General features: G+C 47.7%; 1 protein-coding gene across 8 annotated transcripts in view; it reads left to right on the forward strand.

Moving 5' to 3' along the window:
• The window catches only part of LOC137432512 (myopalladin), a 257,015-nt gene that overhangs the window by 66,647 nt on the left and 169,886 nt on the right, over positions 1-20,482 (forward strand). For all 8 annotated transcript variants that reach the window (XM_068124524.2, XM_068124522.2, XM_068124523.2 and 5 more), the window contains exons 7-8: positions 6,028-6,169; positions 15,876-15,899. In XM_068124524.2, the coding sequence (XP_067980625.2) occupies positions 6,028-6,169; positions 15,876-15,899 (166 nt within the window). The remainder of the gene's footprint in view (positions 1-6,027; positions 6,170-15,875; positions 15,900-20,482) is intronic.

Raw genomic sequence — 20,482 nt, forward strand, 5'->3', positions numbered from 1 at the left:
CGTAAGCGAAGGACCGCATTCGAATTTGGTGTGAGGGTGCAACCCACGTCAAAATTCAAGATGGCCGCCGCCACGCATGTCTGATGCCATGTATGTCTGAACCTTGTGAGCGAAATATCTTGAAAAATAAACGAACTACTAACTTCTAATCTGGTGTATGGGTGTATCTACGCATAAGGAAGAACTCTATTGAAAATTGGATCGCCACGTCAAAATCCAAGATGGCCGCCGCCATGTATGTCTGAACCTTGTGAGCGGAATATCTTGAAAAATAAGCGAAGTACCAACTTCTAATCTGGTGTGTCGGTGTATCTAGGCATAAGGAAGAACGCTATTGAAAATTGGGTCGCCACGTCAAAATCCAAGATGGCCGCCTCCATGTATGTCTGAACCTTGTGAGCGAAATATCAAATCATAGCATGTTTTCTGCGTCTTCCACTTTGTCAACTCACATCACTTCCCCGACGGGGGACCTAGGCGTAACGCTTGTTAACCTTTGTAATCACACACAATCACTCGCTTGCTTTATGTAATTTCAACCCAACACCACAGATATGCACCGATGAATGAAAGGACAAAGTCAGAATGAAGTCAGAACGATGATCTTTTCTATACCTGTTAAACAACCCCCACCTACAAATTTTGCTTCTGTATCCATGTTGTCCACCCCATCCATGCATTCTCCCCCTTCCCCTCGTCGTTACCCATGCATCACCATTACGTTACTTCCATCTATTTTCTCCCTCAGCTCTGCTATTGTGTCCTCATCTGTTCTTTGTTCTAGCTCTTTCACAAGCCTTGACTCTGTATACAACAGAAAATGGTAGCCAATCTGAAATTACTAAAACTAGGGAGATACCCGTGCTACGCACGGGTGGGGAGGCCAGAAGCAAACAGGCAATGCAGATACGGCAAATGCTAAACCATGAAACCAATAAATTCCACATTCCTGTAGCACCTTCAGTCGCATGTCAGACATGGACAGCAAGTTCGTGAAGGACTTCCATGAAAAACGTACCCGTTCGCAATCAAACGGGTACGTTCACGAATAGAAACATCGATCGTGGGTCCGTGGCGAATCTGCATGTGGCGATCCACGAAGTTCACGTTCAGAAAGTAGAAACCATCACGGCATGTCGTCATTCACTTGAACTCGTTATCTCTTTTTTTTAAAATTCCAAACAACATATCTCCAATCACAAATTAATCACAAAATAAACTTTTAACAACATTGATAATGTTTCCTTCATTGTAAAAACTACCAAATCAACAGTTAAAAGGATTTTGAGCCGATAGGTGTTACGGCCTTGGCAAGATCGATGGTGACAGCAATGTGTTAGCCGTTAGCGTATTCACCGCCCAAATAACTATGTGGAATTCTCTCATGTAGAGATTAAATGTCGTATGAACTTTGGCCGAGGTCATTATTTACTTTTAATGATGTTTATATATGAATGATGTTTAATGATGTTTATATTGGTTATGGGTCGTCCTTTCCGCATATCTCGTGGGATTGTAAGTTGGAGAGACGGCCGTGATGGCGGCGAGGGGGATGGAATTCTCTCAAGCAGGGATTCAACCCGTGTCCTTATAAAAGGTCTTTGTCCGAAGTCACCGAGTTCGATCGGTGCAGCCGTTTGTGCGGCACCCGGGAAAACATCATCGTCACAATGAGAACAATGAACGTTATGCGACCGCGAATGTTATGCGGGAGTCCAAACCTGAGAATGCTGGAGACTAAAGCTGAAATTGGGAAAAGTAAATAGCCTATTTTACTCCTGGAGATCCCAGGATTATCCACCCAAAATATCGTTGCGATCGGTTCAGCAGTTTTTACGGTACCTTCGAACAGACAGACAGACAGACAGACAGACAGACAGACGGACGGACATTTGGTGAATTATAGTAACATAAAATAATTTATCTAAATACACATGCAACAATAAAAAAAGAATTCCCATAGCCAAATTCCCAAATTTTAATAAAATTTCCATAAATTTCAAAAAATACACGTCTATCCAAAAATTCACAAAAATCCAAAAAATCCAAAATCCAAAAAAATTCCCAAATTATTTTCCAAAAATCTATATACACGTAGAATTTTTTTCCCAATTCAAAATTCTTTTTTCCAAAAAGAAAAATAAATCCAAAATTTTCAAATAATTCCCAAATTTCAATTCCCATAGCCATAGCCAAATTCCCCAAAAAACAATTCCCAATTCCCATAAATAAAAAAACATAAAACAAAACAAAAAAAGCAAAAAACAATTCCCTAAATATATATGCAACAATAAAAAAAACAATTCCCATAGCCAGTGTTATACAGTATTAGTTAATTCATCAATCAATATATAATCAGTAAAAACTAGTGGTACTAATTTCTTCACTGTGGCAAAATTACATGGGTCATTTCTAGTAAAACTAGCAGACACAGATTGTAATGTCTTCATCTACTACAAGTAGTTGTACTCGATTGTGTGTCCGCAGAAATGTATATGCACTGAAACACAAAAGACACAAACATACACCACAAAGGATTGATATTGGGAACCTATTTATGTTATTAACTATGATCATGACTCGGCAGACTGCGAATATATCTGAACAAATGTAGGAATTGGCAGGAAGGGGAGAGATGGGTAAGTTTGTGCTGATCTGTGATTCTTCTTCCAGAAAATGTAGCAGAACGCTCGTTTCCACGGTCATACCTCTAAACCCCTAAGACACGGGAGCAATCGTCCCAGGAGCATCTAATCGCACCCCTAACTCTGGGTTGCTAGCAGAGGATCTTCTTGGCATGGTTGTCTTTGTCCTACTCCATGCTCTCTTTTGACTTAGGTTTTTATCACAATGTCACACCTCCCTCAGATCTTCAGTTACAAATTTGCACACACTTCAGTTCTGGATCTAACCCCAACTCAACTCTGTCCAGGCTGCTCCATTGGCTTGAATAACAAATTAGCCATTTCAAGCTCGCCCTACCAGTGGTATCCAATCCAAAGATCCAACTTTGCCTCAATGGTGTGGTTCTATTGCTCTACGTCATCTTCCAATATTTTTCATGCCATTATCAAACCTCTTCCTTCCCATCCAAAGGGATCATTTTTACCTCCATCCACCTGCTTTCACCTCTGTCTGTCTGTCTGTCTTTGTTTGTGAACAAGATATCTCAAAAGGTTGTGGATGGATTCAGAGGAAATTTTGTTGAGAGGTAGTATATGTGACAAGGACGAAATGATTACATTTTGGTGAAGATCCGTATTCGGATCTGGCTAGTAGAATTTTAAAAGTTATTCTTCACCATTCGGAGATGGGGCTAAAACCGACATATAGCAGGATATCTCCAAAAGTTGTGGATGGATTTGGACAAAACTTGGTGGACTGGTTGGGTGTGTGACAAGGACAAATAGATTCGATTTTGGTGAAGATGTGAATATGAATTCGGATACGAGAATTATTTAATTATCAAGTGATTCTTCACCATTGAGTGATGGGGCTAAAACCGATACATAGCACGATGTCTCAAAAAGTTATGGACGGATTTGGACTAAAGTTGGTGGACAGGTTGGGTGTGTGACAAGGACGAATGGATTCGATTTTGGTGAATATATGGATTCGGATACAAGGGTTATTTAATTTTCAAGTGATTCTTACCCCGGTTTAGAATAGGTACACCGTATCCCTGCGCATCGTAAGAGGCGACTAAAGGTTGGCGTCAGGAAGGGCATCCGGCCATAAAAGCATTGCCTCAAACAGGGAACCATGATTGTCATGGGGCCCGCAAGGCTAACCCCCGCTCTAGCAGGGAAAATGGCCTTAAAACGATCATTCATTCATTCATTTGCATTCTTCACCATTGAGAGATCGGGCGAAAGGCGATAAATAACATGATATTTTAAAAAGTTATTGACGAGTTATGACTAAACTTGGTGGACGAGTTGGTTAGGTGACAAGAACAAGCCGATTCGATTTTGGTTCAGGCCCGAATACAGATCCGGCCTATCAGTGGATACAAAACGTAAACTGTTCAGCCTGGCGGATGTGTGTGCTCTACCGTGTGCCGTTCTAGTTTTCAATGCAATGTATATTTTTGCGCCTCCCTAACCTAAAAATATTGATCCGCATCTGATTACTTTGTTTCCGCACTCCTATCTTGGGAACTTGACATCACCGTTCCTCCATGTTCCCCATCACTGGGACTAGCAGATTCCAGTGAAAAGTTGTAAAGAGACTGCAGCCTTTAATGAGTTATAAAGAGACTGCGGCTTGTCCCTTCATGGCAGTGTTTGCACAGCTGCCTTGAGACAAAGAATGGTGGTGCCTGCGCTCAAGCTAAACATCTCATCCATGAATTGAATAGGTGGAGCACATGCAAAATTTCATGAGAGAAGCTTTCTCTATAATGTCAATGTTTAGCCCTATGAAGTCCCCATATATGCAGTAACTCACATGTATTTTTCTCATACAAAGTCGAGGCTCATGGACGAACTAGAACACAGAATAGACCAAAATGCAACACAACAAAAGGAACAACTGAAAGAGGGGGAGAGGCACACCAACACCAGTGAAGAGGGTCAAAATAAAGGGAGACTTAAATGGAGACAAAATAAGGAGAAACAAGGGATGTGGGAAAGAACTAGGGCAAGGAGAGGACATGCTTGCACAAGATGCACACAACCATAGACTCCCAGGAAGGTGAAACTGGAAACCTGGAAGGAGGTTGGATTTGAGAGGGTGAATAGGTGTAGAAAGATCATGGTTTTGGATGGGGGATGATCTGAGATGGTGGTGAACAGCTGTCTTGGAGACATAGAGGAAAGAATGAGATTGCTGAGAATGTTGAAAGTTGGCTACACAGGCAGAAAAGAGGAATGAATGAGGAGGCGAGCGAGCAGCGACCATGGAACCTGGATAAGATTTGGGTTTCAGGTGCAACTCCTCTACCCTCAAACCCATCGAGATGCAGCCAAATGAGCCTTTCAGAATTTTTTTTACAAGGATTCACTTTCCGAGACAGATAGATAGATAGATAAAGATAAATAAAAAGTAAAGGAGATAAAAGAAAAAGCAAGAATTAGAGTGAATAAACAGCACCCCACTGAGCCGCGTATGAAAGCCCCGCAGGTGGACAAGAATTCAGGTGTGCCAAGGAAGGAGCTTGCACGATTGAGAGTATTTACTTTTCTTTGCACCTACATTGTGCATACAAAATCAATAAACCATGTCACACTCCATAATACTTGCAGCCAGCTGGTAGAACAAACACTCAACAGAACATGTCCCGAGCATATGCACCACAGAAGTCTAGAGACAACTCAACAATATAATAAATAGATTATTTTTAAAACCTAAAACAAACCCCCAAATTATAATGCAATAAAACAAGATAAAAAGATTTAGTGTATCACATTATACCTCAACAAATGTGATATTTGTAACGATTTTACACCAAACTGGATAATTATGCAAATAAAAAATCATTAGGAAGAGTTATTATGCTTTTTTAAAATTTGAGGCAATATTTTAACTTTACTTTGTTTTTTTTCCTTAAAAACAAATGCTGTTTGGTTTCTTGGGAGAGACTTGGGCCTAACATATCTTAAAGATAATGCATAGCCCTCTCCTAATTCACAACCCACCCCAACCCTTCTCCTACCTCCTTGGAAATACTTTCTCCAATCCACCTTTCCCTCTTTGATTACCCTCTTCCAAGTCGTGTTCTTTGGGACAAAAACAACTTTCTGCTTGATTGGAAATACTTGTGCTTGGTTTTTTGTGTGTTTATTCTTCATCTAGATCGTACTTGCTCAGGCCATAACATGGTCGGCAACGGAACAAATTTGGCCGGGTGTCCTGCCTGAATTTGAGTGTTTGAGTGTTTGGAAAAATAATGTGATTACAAGTAGCAGTTTGTTCATCGTTTTTTAATTTGTGGTTTCTTGAGACACCTTCATGGTTTATTTTGTGGTTTTGTGGTTGACACTATGACGTCATTGTTCTTCTCTTTGTCACTTTTATGAATTCTAGCCTCTCCAAGATGTAGCAGCTGCAACAGGGCAGCTTGTGGTGATGGAATGTCGCATCAAGGGACTACCATCGCCAGTTGTTACTTGGTTTCGGGATCGCACTGAGATTGAAGACTCGCCAGACTTTCGCATACTACAGAAAAGTGAGTTCACAGCAATTAAGTTTCAACACCGCAAAACCCTGCATTACATATAGAATGATCGTTTTAAGGCCATTTTCCCCACTAGAGCGGGGGTTGGCCTTGCGGGCCCCATGACAATCATGGTTCCCTGTTTGAGGCAATGTTTTTATGGCCGGATGCCCTTCCTGACGCCAACCCTTGGTCGCCTCTTACGATGCGCAGGGATACGGTGTACCTATTCTAAATCGGGGTACACACCGTGATCATTCATCCCAGCAAGCTGGTACTCAATTTGCCGACCTCCGAAGGATGACAGGCTGAGTCAACCCCCCTGGCGTTAATTCAGCGATCGATCGGGATTCGAACCCAGGATCCTAGGATCCCAAGCCGGCACCCTAACCGCTAAGCCAACACCTGCATTGATATAGATTAATGGATGTTGATTCACTCTTCAAGGTTCGAGTGCATACCATAAAAGCATTTCAGAAAGAATCTTATCATGCAATCGATTTTGTCCAAGAAAATGTTCCTCATTGTTGTTCCATTCATTCACTTGAGAAATTTCATCCATTTTGGGAATTAATATTTTGGGAATTTTGGGAAATTTCATCCATTTTGGGAATTAATAGCCTCAATGTTTAAATGATGTTGTAATTCATAATAATTCAAATTTTTTTTTTTTTTTTTGTATACAAGATCGAGGCTCGTGGAAGAGCTAACATTAATCACAAAAAGACAAACTGACACATAAAACATAAGATAAAGGGAGCGGGAGATAAGATGGGGAGAGAGGGGGAAGCACACAAGCACAACAGTAGAGAACAGGGACATCTGGAGATCTGTGGGAGCGAGAGGGCTTGGGGGCACGGGAAGGGAGGTGGGAGGTATAAAACACATGGACATTGCTAGGACTTCCAGGAAAGAAGTCGTTATTTAAAAAAGTGGATCTGGGGTGAATTATCAGGGTTAGAAAAGATCAAGGTTTTGGATGGGGGAAGACAAGAGATAGTGGTGAACAGATGTTTTAAAGACCTGGAGGGAGGAGTGGGAATGAAGAGAGTGAGGGAGTTTGTTCCAGAGGCGGGAGAAAAGAGGAATGAAAGAGTGAAGGTGAGCAGAGTCTTGATTTTGCCAGTTTAACCAGAAGAGGGTTGCTGGCAGATCTTGTGCGACCTGTAGGAATATTTGGGGGACAGAGCACAGACAGAGCTGGGGGAGCAAGGCCGGAGAGGAGTTGGTAGAAGACAGAAAGACCACCAACCTGCCTGCGGTGAGTGAGTGAAAGGCCCTCGGAGTTAGCTTCATCAAACCAAATTATGCTGTTTATAATCATAATCTGGCTATTTGTAAGCCTTGTTAACCATTATTGAGTCTTACATTTTCCTCGTCATCATTATATGTGTGCCCCAATTGGAGAAATATCAAAATGAAGTTTTCAAAGTTAAAGACTGATCACAATCGCACAGACAAGTTTCTTCCAAAGGCTGAACATAAATTATTCAGCAAAGCTAAGGCAAGGTTGCGCAGATGGTATTGGCATGACCAAAGTGATGTGGGTACAAATATGTACTTGGCCAACAAAGTGGGAACTACAAGACTTTGCAACTCGTCCAGACTAAAGCGTAATCACTAGTGACAAAAAAGGTGCCACTTGTAGCAACCTTACCGTCTGTAAATGATCGTTAAAAGATGGGCAACCGACTCATGGCTGACTTTTTAGATGCACTGTCTACCAGCAACTTCTCAGCACATTCACACTCCGTCAAGGTGCCTCGTTTCGTTACATAACCTTGAAAGAGCTCTCTATAGGGATAGTTCAGTGTGCTATAATACCTAGGCCATATTTCATTGAACCATGCGGTTGCTGGATACATGCCAAGAAGTGTAGAGTGTCTTCCATAACAGTGAATATCAATCAATAGTTTCAGCCAATTCCAGCAATTCTCTTACACACATATTATTGAGATAAATCTCTTTATAATCATTGTTCCACAATACTATCACAACTACTTCTTTAACGGCCCCAATTAATGCCCCCAGCCGAAGGGAATTTTTGGCGCAAGTCTTTCATGAACCGATTGGCCGGGCTTGACGTTCAACTGAAGGCCGCAAGAATTTGGAATTCAACCAGGCTTTTTGCGATAACTCGTCTACTCTTCACAAAAGATACCGCGGGTTTTAACCTCCACCACCTGATTCTAGCAGACGACACACCAAGATAGCATCCATCTGATGGAGGGTGCACTTTGTAATGCAATATGCTTCCTGCGAAGCACCAATCCAATAGCTTATAATCAGGAGAACCATTCTACAAACTTTTTGTTCCGTTTCTGAAATGTTTCTTAAGATGTTTCTGAAATGCTTCTATAGGTTTATATTTGGGCAGACATTCTAACTATTCATCCATTCATCATCTTTGCAATATGTCATCGAACCGTTGCTTCACACACATATGCTGTTACAATTGGAATATATTGTGGCGGACACAAAATCCCACTGGCGTGGTGACATCATTCCGCGCACCAAGTGGGCGGTGGCCACGCCCGAGGGGTAGGCGTGGCCTCATGATATACACCGGGCGCCCAGCCCGGAGCGGGCCAGTGTTACAGTGAGCTCCTGAAATAAAGACGCTTATAAGTTACCGCTTGTCCGCTTCCTCCTTGCTCGCAAGCAGCGCGCGTAACGCCGCGCTTTACTGGTGACCCCCTCGACGTTGGATCTGCCGGAGCGATCCTTCCACACGCGACGCCATTGCCATGGCCAACTTCGTCAAACTTCCCGAATTTTGGGAGGCTCAGGCCGAAGTCTGGTTCGTCCAGGCCGAAGCCCAATTTCAGCTTCGGCGCCTCACCGGCGATGACACGCGCTATTGCCACGTCGTCGCCTCCCTCGGGCCCGGCACGGCCGCTCGAGTTGTGTCCGTCCTTCGCCACCCAGCGGACGGCCACAAGTACGAGGCACTCAAGCGGCTACTCCTAGCCACGTTCGGCCTCACGGACGACGCACGGGCCGACCGCCTCCTGGATCTCCCCGAGCTCAGTGACACGCGCCCGTCGGTCCGAATGGACCATATGCTGTCACTGTTGGGCGACGAAGCCCCCGGTTCTCTATTCCGGGCGCTTTTCCGTCGACAACTTCCACTTCCAGCGCAGGTTCGCCTCGCGTTGGCCGGGACCGGGCTAACGGAACCCCGAGCATTGGCAGCCGAGGCGGACAGGTACTTCGCCGCTTCGGACACGCGGGCGAGAGTCGGCGTGGCCGTCACGGCCCTCGAGGCTGATGCTGCTGATGCTGCTGATGCTGCTGTTCCACAGCATCAGCTTCTACAGCATACGCAGCATGCTGATACGCACCTCGTGAACGCCACCACGCCCCGCCCACCGCCGCGGCGAAAACCGCCACCGCGGGGAAACCCGCCAACTCCACCGGCCTGTCGGAGCCAGCCGCGCTCCTCCAGCTCCACCACCTGGTGCTGGTTCCACGCCAAGTTCGGCCACGAAGCTCGGCAGTGTCATCCGCCATGCTCCTTCAACAGGTCGGGAAACGCCCGGGCCGGCGCTCAATAGTGGCGATGAGCGCCGGCCGTTCGAGCAGCCTGCTGTTCATAACGGACACCTTCTCCGGGCGCCGTTACCTGTGCGACATGGGAGCGCAGGTGAGTGTCATTCCCACCGGCACGTCAGACAAGCACGCCGCGGGTGGGGGCCCCGCGCTGCTTGCCGCGAACGGGACGCCCATCCGTACGTACGGAAAACGCTGCCTCTCTGCGGTTTGGAGGGCAGGTTTTCCGATGGATGTTCGTCACCGCCGACGTGCCCATGGCACTGCTTGGCGCGGACTTCCTGTGCGCTAATGGGCTCCTGGTCGACGTCAAGCGCAGACGTCTTGTCCAGGCCGAGACGTTCAGCTCGCTCGCTTGTGCGTTGCCCAGCTCAACGAGCGGCTTGCCAAGCGGCTTGCCGAATGGTTCGGTTCCGGCCACATTGGTCTGTACGCTTCCGGCAGCGGACGCATTCACCCGCCTCCTCGCCGGCTTCCCGGCCCTCACGCGGCCCACCTTCTCGGCGGGGGCCGTCAAGCACGGGGTGGCCCATCACATCCCCACCGTCGGGCCACCGGTCTACGCCCGGGCACGCCGCCTCGAGCCGACGAAGCTGGCGGTGGCAAAAGCGGCGTTCGCTACCCTGGAGCGACTCGGCATCGTTCGGCGCTCAGAGAGCGCTTGGGCGTCGCCGCTGCACATCGTGCCGAAGCCCGGCGGGGGATGGCGACCGTGCGGGGACTATCGCCGTCTCAATGACGCCACGACTCCCGACCGCTACCCCGTCCCCCACATTCAGGACTTTTCCGCCCGTTTGGTGGGCAGGTCCTTCTTCTCGAAGGTGGACCTCATACGCGGCTACCATCAGGTCCCCGTCAGGCCGGAGGACGTCCCGAAGATGGCGGTCATCACGCCATTCGGACTCTTCGAGTTCCTGCGCATGCCCTTCGGTCTGAAGAATGCGGCTCAGGCGTTCCAGCGACTGATGGACAGCGTCCTGCGCGACTTGGATTTTGTCTACGTCTACCTGGACGATATCCTCGTCGCCAGCGCGTCCCGCGAAGAGCACCTACGCCACCTCCGCACGCTCTTCGAACGCCTGGGCTAGCATGGCCTGATTGTGAACCCCGCAAAGTGCCGGTTCGGCGCCGCCATAATCGATTTTCTGGGGCACCGTGTCACCAGGCACGGAGCCGTCCCCCTGCCGGCCAAGGTGGAGGCGGTGAAGGGATTTCCGTGCCCCCGCACGATCAGAGGGCTGCAGGAGTTCCTGGGCATGGTGAACTTTTACCATCGGTTCCTGCCCCGTATCGCCCAGCTCCTGCGCCCCCTGCACGAAGCTCTCCGTGGTAAGCCGGGCAAAGGCGACGTTACCTGGACCGAGCAGATGGACACGGCGTTCACGGGCGCGAAGCTCGCCTTGGCTAACGCCACCATGCTCGCGCACCCGGCGCCCGATGCACCGATCGCCCTCACCACCGATGCCTCGGACTACGCGGTGGACGCGGTGCACGAGCAATGGGTGCGTGGAGCTTGGCAACCGCTGGCGTTCTTTAGCCGGCAGCTTCGCCCGCCCGAACGCCATTACAGTACCTTCGACCGCGAGTTGCTCGGACTTCACTTGGCGGTCAGGCACTTCCACCATCTGCTCGAGGGCCGTGCGTTCACTGCCTTCGTCGACCACAAGCCGCTGATCTTCGCGATGGGCAAGGTCACCGAGCCGTGGTCGGCCCGGCAGCAGCGTCACCTCTCGGCCGTGTCCGAGTACACGACGGACATCCAGCACGTCGCGGGGAAGGACAACCCGGTGGCGGATTGCCTTTCCCGGGCCGTCGCCCACGCAGTCCACCTCGGCATCGACTCTGCCCGGATGGCAGCGGACCAGGCCGCTGACCCCGACGTCCAGGCCTTGCGGACCGCCGTCCCGGGCCTCCGCGTCACCGAGGTGCCGTTCGACGGCGCGGGCGTGGCCCTCTTGTGCGACGTCTCCCTCGGGCGTCCTCGCCCCATCGTGCCCGCGGGCTGGCAGCGCCAGGTGTTTGACGCCATCCACGGCCTGTCCCACCCGGGCGCGAGGGCCTCCCAAAGGCTGATCGCCGACAAGTTCATCTGGCATGACCTCCGGAAGGCCGTCCGCGGCTGGGCCAGGACGTGCCTCGCGTGCCAGCGCGCCAAGGTGCACCGGCACACCCAGGCCCCGTTGGCCCCGTTCACGGTGCCGGAACGCCGGTTTGACCACGTCCACATGGACCTGGTGGGACCTCTGCCCCCCTCGCGGGGTTTCACCTACGTCCTCACCATGGTGGACCGCACCACCCGGTGGCCGGAGGCCATGCCCTTGGCGTCGACAACGGCGGCCGATGTCGCGCAGGCTTTCATCGCCACCTGGGTCGCCCGGTTCGGCGCCCCCTCAGACATCTCATCCGACCGCGGCCCCCAGTTCACCTCGGAGCTCTGGGGGGCGGTTGCGCAGGGGCTCGGGGTCTGGCTGCACCGAACCACGGCCTACCACCCCCAGGCTAACGGCCTGTGTGAGCGATTTCACCGCTCATTGAAGGCCGCGCTCCGGGCCACCCTCCACGACGGCGGCTGGGTCGACAGGCTCCCCTGGGTCCTGCTGGGCCTCCGGACGGCGCCCAAGGAGGGCCTGCGCGCATCCGCGGCGGAGTTGGCCTTCGGGCAACCGCTGCGGGTGCCGGGCGAGTTCCTCCCCGACTCCACGGCACCATGGTCCACGGCACAGCAGCGCTCCGCTCTGCAAGAGACCGCCCAGAGGTTCGCCCCGGTGCCAACGGCATGCCACGGGCACCCACCGACGCACGTCGCCCCGGAGCTTCACATGGCGGAGTACGTCTTCGTCCGCCACGATGCCCATCGGACACCACTGCGGCCCCCGTACGACGGGCCTTTCCGCGTGCTGGAGACTGGGGCGAAGCACTTCACCCTGGACATCGGCGGTACTCCTGACCGCGTTTCGGTAGACCGCCTCAAGCCGGCCCACCTCGATGTGGACCATCCACCGCCAGTGGCCCGACCCCCACGTCGGGGCCGCCCTCCTGCGGGCGGACCCCCGGCACCGCCCAGCCCCGCCGCCACGCCGCCCCCCGGTCCTGCACCCATCCCAGGGGCAGCCAGGGGCATCCCACCTGGCATCCCTGCTCCCCGGACGCCGCCGATCGCCAGGGGGCGCTTCAGCCGGGTCATTCGTCTGCCTCGCAAACTGGCCCTCCAGGTGCGCGGGAATTCTGGGGGGGCGCGTGTGGCGGACACAAAAGCCCACTGGCGTGGTGACATCATTCCGCGCACCAAGTGGGCGGTGGCCACGCCCGAGGGGTAGGCGTGGCCTCATGATATACACCGGGCGCCCAGCCCGGAGCGGGCCAGTGTTACAGTGAGCTCCTGAAATAAAGACGCTTATAAGTTACCGCTTGTCCGCTTCCTCCTTGCTCGCAAGCAGCGCGCGTAACGCCGCGCTTTAATATAACACGCATGAATATTATGCCATCTGTCATATTTCTGAAACAAATAACTGCATGGAAGCAACTTTTTAATTCTTTCATTGACTCATCAGAGCCCAGGCCTGACTCCCACACAATACATGTGGGAATAACTCTATTGGTAACTGCAAATAACACGTCCACACCACACTCCACATCCCGCTAATGTGACCACCCGGAGGGAAATATTGACAGGTTATAAAAAATACACTTTAAGTTATATAAGATGTCCATCGATGAACACTTACCTTCAGGATGGTCATTTTCAATATCTCATGCAATCCGTCCTGTGCTTTGCCAACACTCTTTAAAAATCGGTGAAATATCATGGTGACACATTTACATTGTGAAATCGGTGAAATATCATGTGAGGCATCATTGCTTGACATGTTTACTTATAAACAGAAAAATTACGTGAACTAGACCGGGCATTCGGTAGAGAGCATACCTCCACCAGGTTGAACAGCTTACGTTTTGTATTCACTGATGGGGCCGTATCTGGATACATAGCTTAACCAAAATCTAATCGGCTTGTTATTCTCACTTAACCAACTCATCCACCTAATTTTGTCATAACTCATCCACAATGTTTTGAAATAGCATGCTCCATATCGTTGTTGGCCCCATCTCTCAACGGCGATGAATCACTTAAAAAAATTCTTCCATCCAGATCTGGATTCAGATCTTCACGAAAATCGAATCAATTCTTCGTTCTCACACACCCAACCAGTCCACCAAGTTTTGACCGAATTCGTCCATAACCTTTTGAGACACCGTGTTATATCTCATTTTTATTCTGATCACTCAATGGTGAAGAATCGCTTAAAATGATTATCGGTTCGGGATCCAGATCTTTACCAAAATGAATAGATTTGTATTTGGCACAACCCCAACCTGTCGACCAAATTTAGTCCGAATCCATCCAAAACATTTTGAGATATCCTGCTTACAGGAAAAAAACAAACAGGAAAGACGTCATGCATCATTGCAAAGTCCCCCACCCCCTACAAAAAGAAGTTGCCATGGATACCTCAAATTGTCCATTTTATTAAGATTAAAATTGACGATTTTAATCAAAGATTCAGTCAATTGGATGAAAATTGATTATTTTAGAAGTTTGACCTTGAGATGACCTTTGACCTTTTGACCCCAAAAATACTTGGTTTACCAATTCAGTAAGGCACTATGCAATTGCTGTTTAATGTTCAAGTCAATCGGATGAAAATTGATGATTTTAGAGGTTTGACCTTGAGTTGACCTTTGACCTCAAAAATAGTTGGTTTTCCAATTCGGTGACAAAATATGCAAATCCTGTTCAACCTTTAAGTCAATCTGATGAAAAACGACAATTTTAGAAATTTGACCGAAATATGACCTTTGCCCTTTGACCTCAAAATCAATAGACTTCTCAGTTGTGACTACCTCTACAACCTGGTAAAGGTTAATGACGATCGGTTTTGATCTTCGATTTTACAAGTAATAATCTGGACAACAATGTAATTCAGAAACTTTTGCTGATTTGGTATATCATCAGGTTAGGGCTAATCTCATGATTACCCACACTAATATGGTGGCACCATGATTGACTTTTATGTTAGGTCAGCAGACATCATTAACGTTTTGTATCTTCCTTCTTCCCCTTACCTATTAATCAGTAATGCAGGCTTGATGCATCAAATATAAATAAATATAAAGAGATCACTGCCCTTACAGCCACCATGCATGTACTGAGTTTCTCATGAAATTCTTATCAAATCTTCGACTAAAGGTCCCATGACAAATGCTTGTAAGGATCATAACTTAAAGTTAACTCATTTACAACCTTTCAGTATTTACTATGTCTCTTGCATTAGTCACATGCCTTGACATGCAAAGTACATATTCATTCATAAAGTGTCACATAGGTCACCTACTTTTCACGAATGTCACCATTGTATTGTTAACGTCCACCACCGAATGCTGGCAGACGATATTCCCGTTTAACGTCCATCCGAGGGACAGCACGCACATTGATGAGTCGCCATGCTTGTGAAACACTGGGATGACACACTATAGCAGAGACAGCGTTCGAACCCAGGCTCGAGAGCTTAGAGAGTGTGCATACCTCTAAGATATCCTGACAGCCCTTCACATTGATTACTTGAATACAGCACTTTAAATAAATCTGAGATTCCATTATTTATACAGCACTTTACACAACTATATCCTTAAAATTGCCATTTGTGTCACAAGTCAACTGCTACTCAGGTTCCATATGTAATTTCGTGGAGATTTTGTGGAGATTTGTAACCATTTACATTTTCGAAAAGCTTGAGACTCTCTGACTCAAAAAATAATTTTCCATTTGATTTGAAATTTTTTATTTCTAATTTGATTTGACTTGTAAAAAATAAAATTTCGAATTAAATGGAAACATTGGTTTTCGGATTCAGAGCCTCTCAAACTTTACAAAAATGTAAATGGTCACAAATATCCACAAAATCGGAACGAACCGTGAAATCTGGACAAATGTAACCTGACTATGCAGCCGCAGCAACTATGCTTCGATTTTTTAAATTCGAACTTTTAATTCACATGTGTGAGTGTTCTACATAAGTTTTTTAAAAATATTTTAACCATTCCTCTATTTGTCTCGTACCTTCTTTTCTCACCCAACCCTCTCATTTTGTGACATATGGCCTACTGTCAGAACCCCGCTCAGCTGCTGAAGCAGGTAAGTTTGTTTTGTTTTTTACATATTTTTATGTAAAATTTTTAATTGGATGAAATTATTTTCATCCAATTAAACGTTTTTGTTTCTGTTGATAATGAGGAGACATCCTTGATGTTGTGCTTTGCCATATGTGGTACAATGCTTTTAAGATTGCAGAGGTAAATAATTTACTTGGTTCAGACACAAGGCCAACATTTTCCAATTTGTATTCTCAGTTATATTTATTCATAACATTATCTTAATTAACTGTAGTTCTTTGGAATCCTTTGGGTCCAAACCATGGTTTAAAAAAAGATTACACTATTTGTGCTGGTTCCCTGTGGAAATAAAAATATGGGACATATATTGTCACGTCTGAAGCTTCCGTGAAAACAGGAACCTCAGCGCCAAGTGAGACTCAGGAGATGGACCAAACGATCTTTCATTAGTTATTGTGCTGGGTTTATTTAATTAATTCTAACTTTACTGTTCCTCAAGGAGCTTCAATTGGGCCGAAATAATGGCGGCTCACGGCCACGGAAATAGATAGCCGAAGCAGGTTTTCTTTCCTTTTAAAGGATTTATTTGTAAAATAAACAAGGAAGAGGGTCACAAGACGCTATTGTGGAAGTGTATATCCTCGACACTATAAACAAAAACGGAATGAACCAAGTGTGTCAAATGTACACAAAGAGGTAAATGGGAATATTCAAACTTATGTGCAATGATTGGAAATAAAACAATTCCTAACCCACGAGGCACCACAGATCACACTCATGGAACAAAACAATTGTGGGCGAGATTTCCCCGATCTGATGTGCAGGGTAAAACGAGCACGATGAAGATGGCGTTTGGTGTGGAATGTCTGTGATTATCCACCTCCTCCACCAGGCCACGTGGGCCCCTTTGTCCTTTCTTTAAGCAAAACCTCCTGGGGATGCCCTCTGTTCTCTTCCTCCACGATTCACCAACACAGAGTGAACCCAGCTTGGGTCATTCCCAGAGTAAAAACCACACTTAGTCCACTCTAAAACTCCATAATCCATTTGCCTGTCCTTCCACATGAGGCTTTTGTGATATCTCTGAACAACGAGGCCTCTTCTTTTTCTCCAGGTCTCTTGTTGTCCTCCTTCCACCAGCATGGTCTCTCTTGTTCTCCTTCCCCCGGGTGGAGTCCCCTGCTCTGGCCATCCAAACCACGGGGGTGGTGCCTATAAAAATAAGTCCAGTATAGCACTTCATCTCTAGCGTACATTACGCCACCATGGCAGACACACATTGGCCAGACAGATGTGTGCCTCTCTCATGAGAAGTTCTCGCCTACTAGCTCCGCCTACCACGATGTGTTCACGCCCACATGTTAAGATCGAATCTGTCTATAAATTACATTTGCTGCCTCCTCAGCATCACGTGTAACAAACGACTTAACCTGACAGGTCCCTGTTACATGTCGATCTCACCGCTAATCGAAAAACACGGACCATACGACATTCGATTGTGCAGAATAATTTGGTTACCATCACTTCTTTAGCAGCCACAATTATTCCCACATTATTATGGGGTCATCCAGGGAAACCTTTTGTCCCAGGTATTTGACAAACCGGCTGGCCAGGCTTGACGTTCGGCCAAAGATGAATTGGGGAGGAATTTTTAAAAATTTGTTCAGGGTGCCTGTGATAGTGTGCCTGCGATACCTCGCCTGCTTTTTGCAAAAAACAACAACACGGTGGAATCTATAAAATCCGCCATCTAATTTTATTAGAAGATACACCCAGCTTAACGTCCAACCGTGGGATGGCACAATGTGTGGTGCAATGTCCTACTCCGACCTGCAAATCACGAAGTGGCAGTTTATCGTTGTGTTGGAAATCAAAACCATAGTAGACTGCTCAAAGGTGAATGTGCCACAACTGCACCATCCTCTCAGAGAGTGGAAGGAATTGGGTTAGTCCAAAGAATATTTATGTAAAGTAATAGATTAATTAATTGAGACTAAATTGTCCAATATTCCTTCTCCCACGTCAAGGTAATTCCTTGCACACTGTATATCAGAGTATGATGTATCACCTACGCATTTAATCTTTAGAGTTGCGTATATTAGAGACTATCAGAGTTAGGCATTGCTCGGGGAAGAAAATTTCTAAGGGTGGGGAGGAGGAGGGGGAGGAGGGGGAGGGGGGGGGGGTTGGATGGTTGGTTGACTGGGGAGGAGGGGTGTATAGGTAGGAGAGATATAGGGTTGGAGAGTATGAGAATTGGAGGGCCCTGGGGGCAGGATAACCACCGGGATGGGGGGGGGGCAGAAGAGCCAGGGGGCCAGCAGGGTCGGGGGCACAGGGAGGGAGGTGCGGTTGGACCAGACCAACAACCATTGAACCCCACACTCCACAATCTCGAGGGGGTGGTAAGCAGGCTCAAACCCCAGCCATAGAGCCTTTCCATCAAAATACAAACATCCAGGGGATAATTCACTTGTCACTCCACCAGGATCTGGACATAGAGACCCCAAACCAACATATTTGCTGCCAAAGCACGACTCAAGCCTCGGAAAAAGACAACAACACGATGAAGTCATTCACCGACCGCAGAAAATGTCCGAATAAAGTCCCCTCAAGAGAATGCCAAGAGAGACTCTTCCCCCCGCCCCCTCCCCCAACCCCACTCCAACGTCCACAGCCATCAAAGATGCGCACCTGTCGGGTTGCTGGGAGGGAAGTCCCCGGCTCAAGTCCTTCATGAACCGGCTAGGACGAGTCCCCCATGAACACACATCAACAGTGCATCAGAACGACCGTATGCAGATGGGAGGCCCCGTCAAACAAACAAAAAAATCCGGACAGGGTGAACAAAAAAAAAAATTCAGGTTTTAAACTCTGACAAGTACAAAACAAAGCAAGGAAAAAAAACTCAAAAAAACAATACAATGTAAACATGTTTCACATCCTCCAAATCGGGAGGGAAATGCGAGGGAGAAAGAAGTCAAATCCGGCGCCGGGAACGGGTGACATCGAGGCCACACCCACAAATGGGCACAATCTAATTTAGAATTTCATTTAGTGGTATCATCATTAGCGGTATCATCCCATCTCGTCTTCAGTTGTCATACCCTTCCTCCCGTCCATGGTACACGGAATCTTGTGGTGAGGCTATTGCCCAGAAACAACTTGCTTTCGTCTCCTGGGAAACAAATCCAACGGAAGGAAATCTCATTTCCTTTCACAAAGCCCGAAACAAGTGTGTGTCCTCCCTCAGGAGAGCCAGGAAACAATATCTCTCCGTTCTCAGGACCGAACGCTCTTATCTGTCTCCCTCTTCCAAATCCTGATGGTGTCTGGTCAAATCTGTTTCTGGTGTTTGTTCACCCTCCATCCCCTCCCTCACCTCAAACGGCCGCCACACGGCTGACTCCGGACGTGAAAAAGCTGAATGCCTCAACTCTGTGTTTGCCTCTAAATCTTGTGTCCCAAACCCATCCCTCTTTGTACCCACCGTACCCAGTCATACCCAGCTGCTCCTGGACTCTGTGTCCTTTCCTCCTGACAAGGTGGAAAAGTTTCTGCCAACCCTCGACTCTGATTCTGCAACTGGACCTTACGGCATCAGCCCACAGGTCCTAAAATCCTGTTCTTCCGCTCTTTCACTCCCTCTCTCTGTTCTCTACACCCTCTCTTTTGCTCAAGGTCACCTTCCATCTACTTGGAAATCTGCCAACATCACCGCTTTGCACAAAAAAGGTGCAAAAACAGATCCCAGCAACTACAGACCAATCAGCCTTCTCCCAATTATCAGCAAAGTCATGGAATCCATCATTGCTTCAGATATGAAATCTTTCCTCTTCTCCAATGGCTTGATCTCTGATCATCAATTTGGTTTCAGACCTGGTCACTCTACTCTGGACATGCTGCTTCTGCTTTCTCAACAATGGATGGAGGTCCTCAATGCCAAACAGGAAATTAGAGCAGACTCCCTTGACATATCACGTGCCTTCGATACGGTCTGGCACCCCGCTCTGCTCACCAAACTCTCCTCTTTTGGTATCCATGGAAATCTCCACGCATGGCTGGTGGACTTCCTCTCTAGTCGTAGTCAATGTGTGGCCCTGAATGGGTTTTCCTAATCTCCTCTTCCTGTTCAGGCTGGAGTTCCCCAAGGCAGTGTTCTGGGCCCTGTGCTTTTTCTGGTCTTCATCAATGATCTCTCTGACTCTCTTGAAAATCCTCTCTATCTCTTTGCTGATGACTCCCCTCTCTGTCGCTCCATTCTTCATCCCTCAGATCGGCAGTCTGCAGCCTCCTCACTCTCTGCAGACCTGGACAAAATCACAGATTGGGCTAACAAGTGGAACATGTCTTTCAATCCTGACAAATCTCACACTCTTACGATGTCTCTCCGAAAAGACCGACTGGACAACCCTCCCACCCACTTTCTGAATAATCCTCTCCAAGAAGTTCTGTCACTCAAGCTTTTGTGTCTCACGATCTGCCATGATCTTTCCTGGGAAAACCACATTTCAAATATGGCCTCCAAAACCAGTCGCCGCCTGGGCATCCTCCGTCGTGTGAAGTCCTTCCTTGGCACACCTGAGCTCCTCACCACATATAAGG

This window comes from Myxine glutinosa, chromosome 8 (genome assembly GCF_964187855.1).
Source record: "Myxine glutinosa chromosome 8, kmMyxGlut1.1, whole genome shotgun sequence".
NCBI classification, from domain to species: domain Eukaryota; kingdom Metazoa; phylum Chordata; class Myxini; order Myxiniformes; family Myxinidae; genus Myxine; species Myxine glutinosa.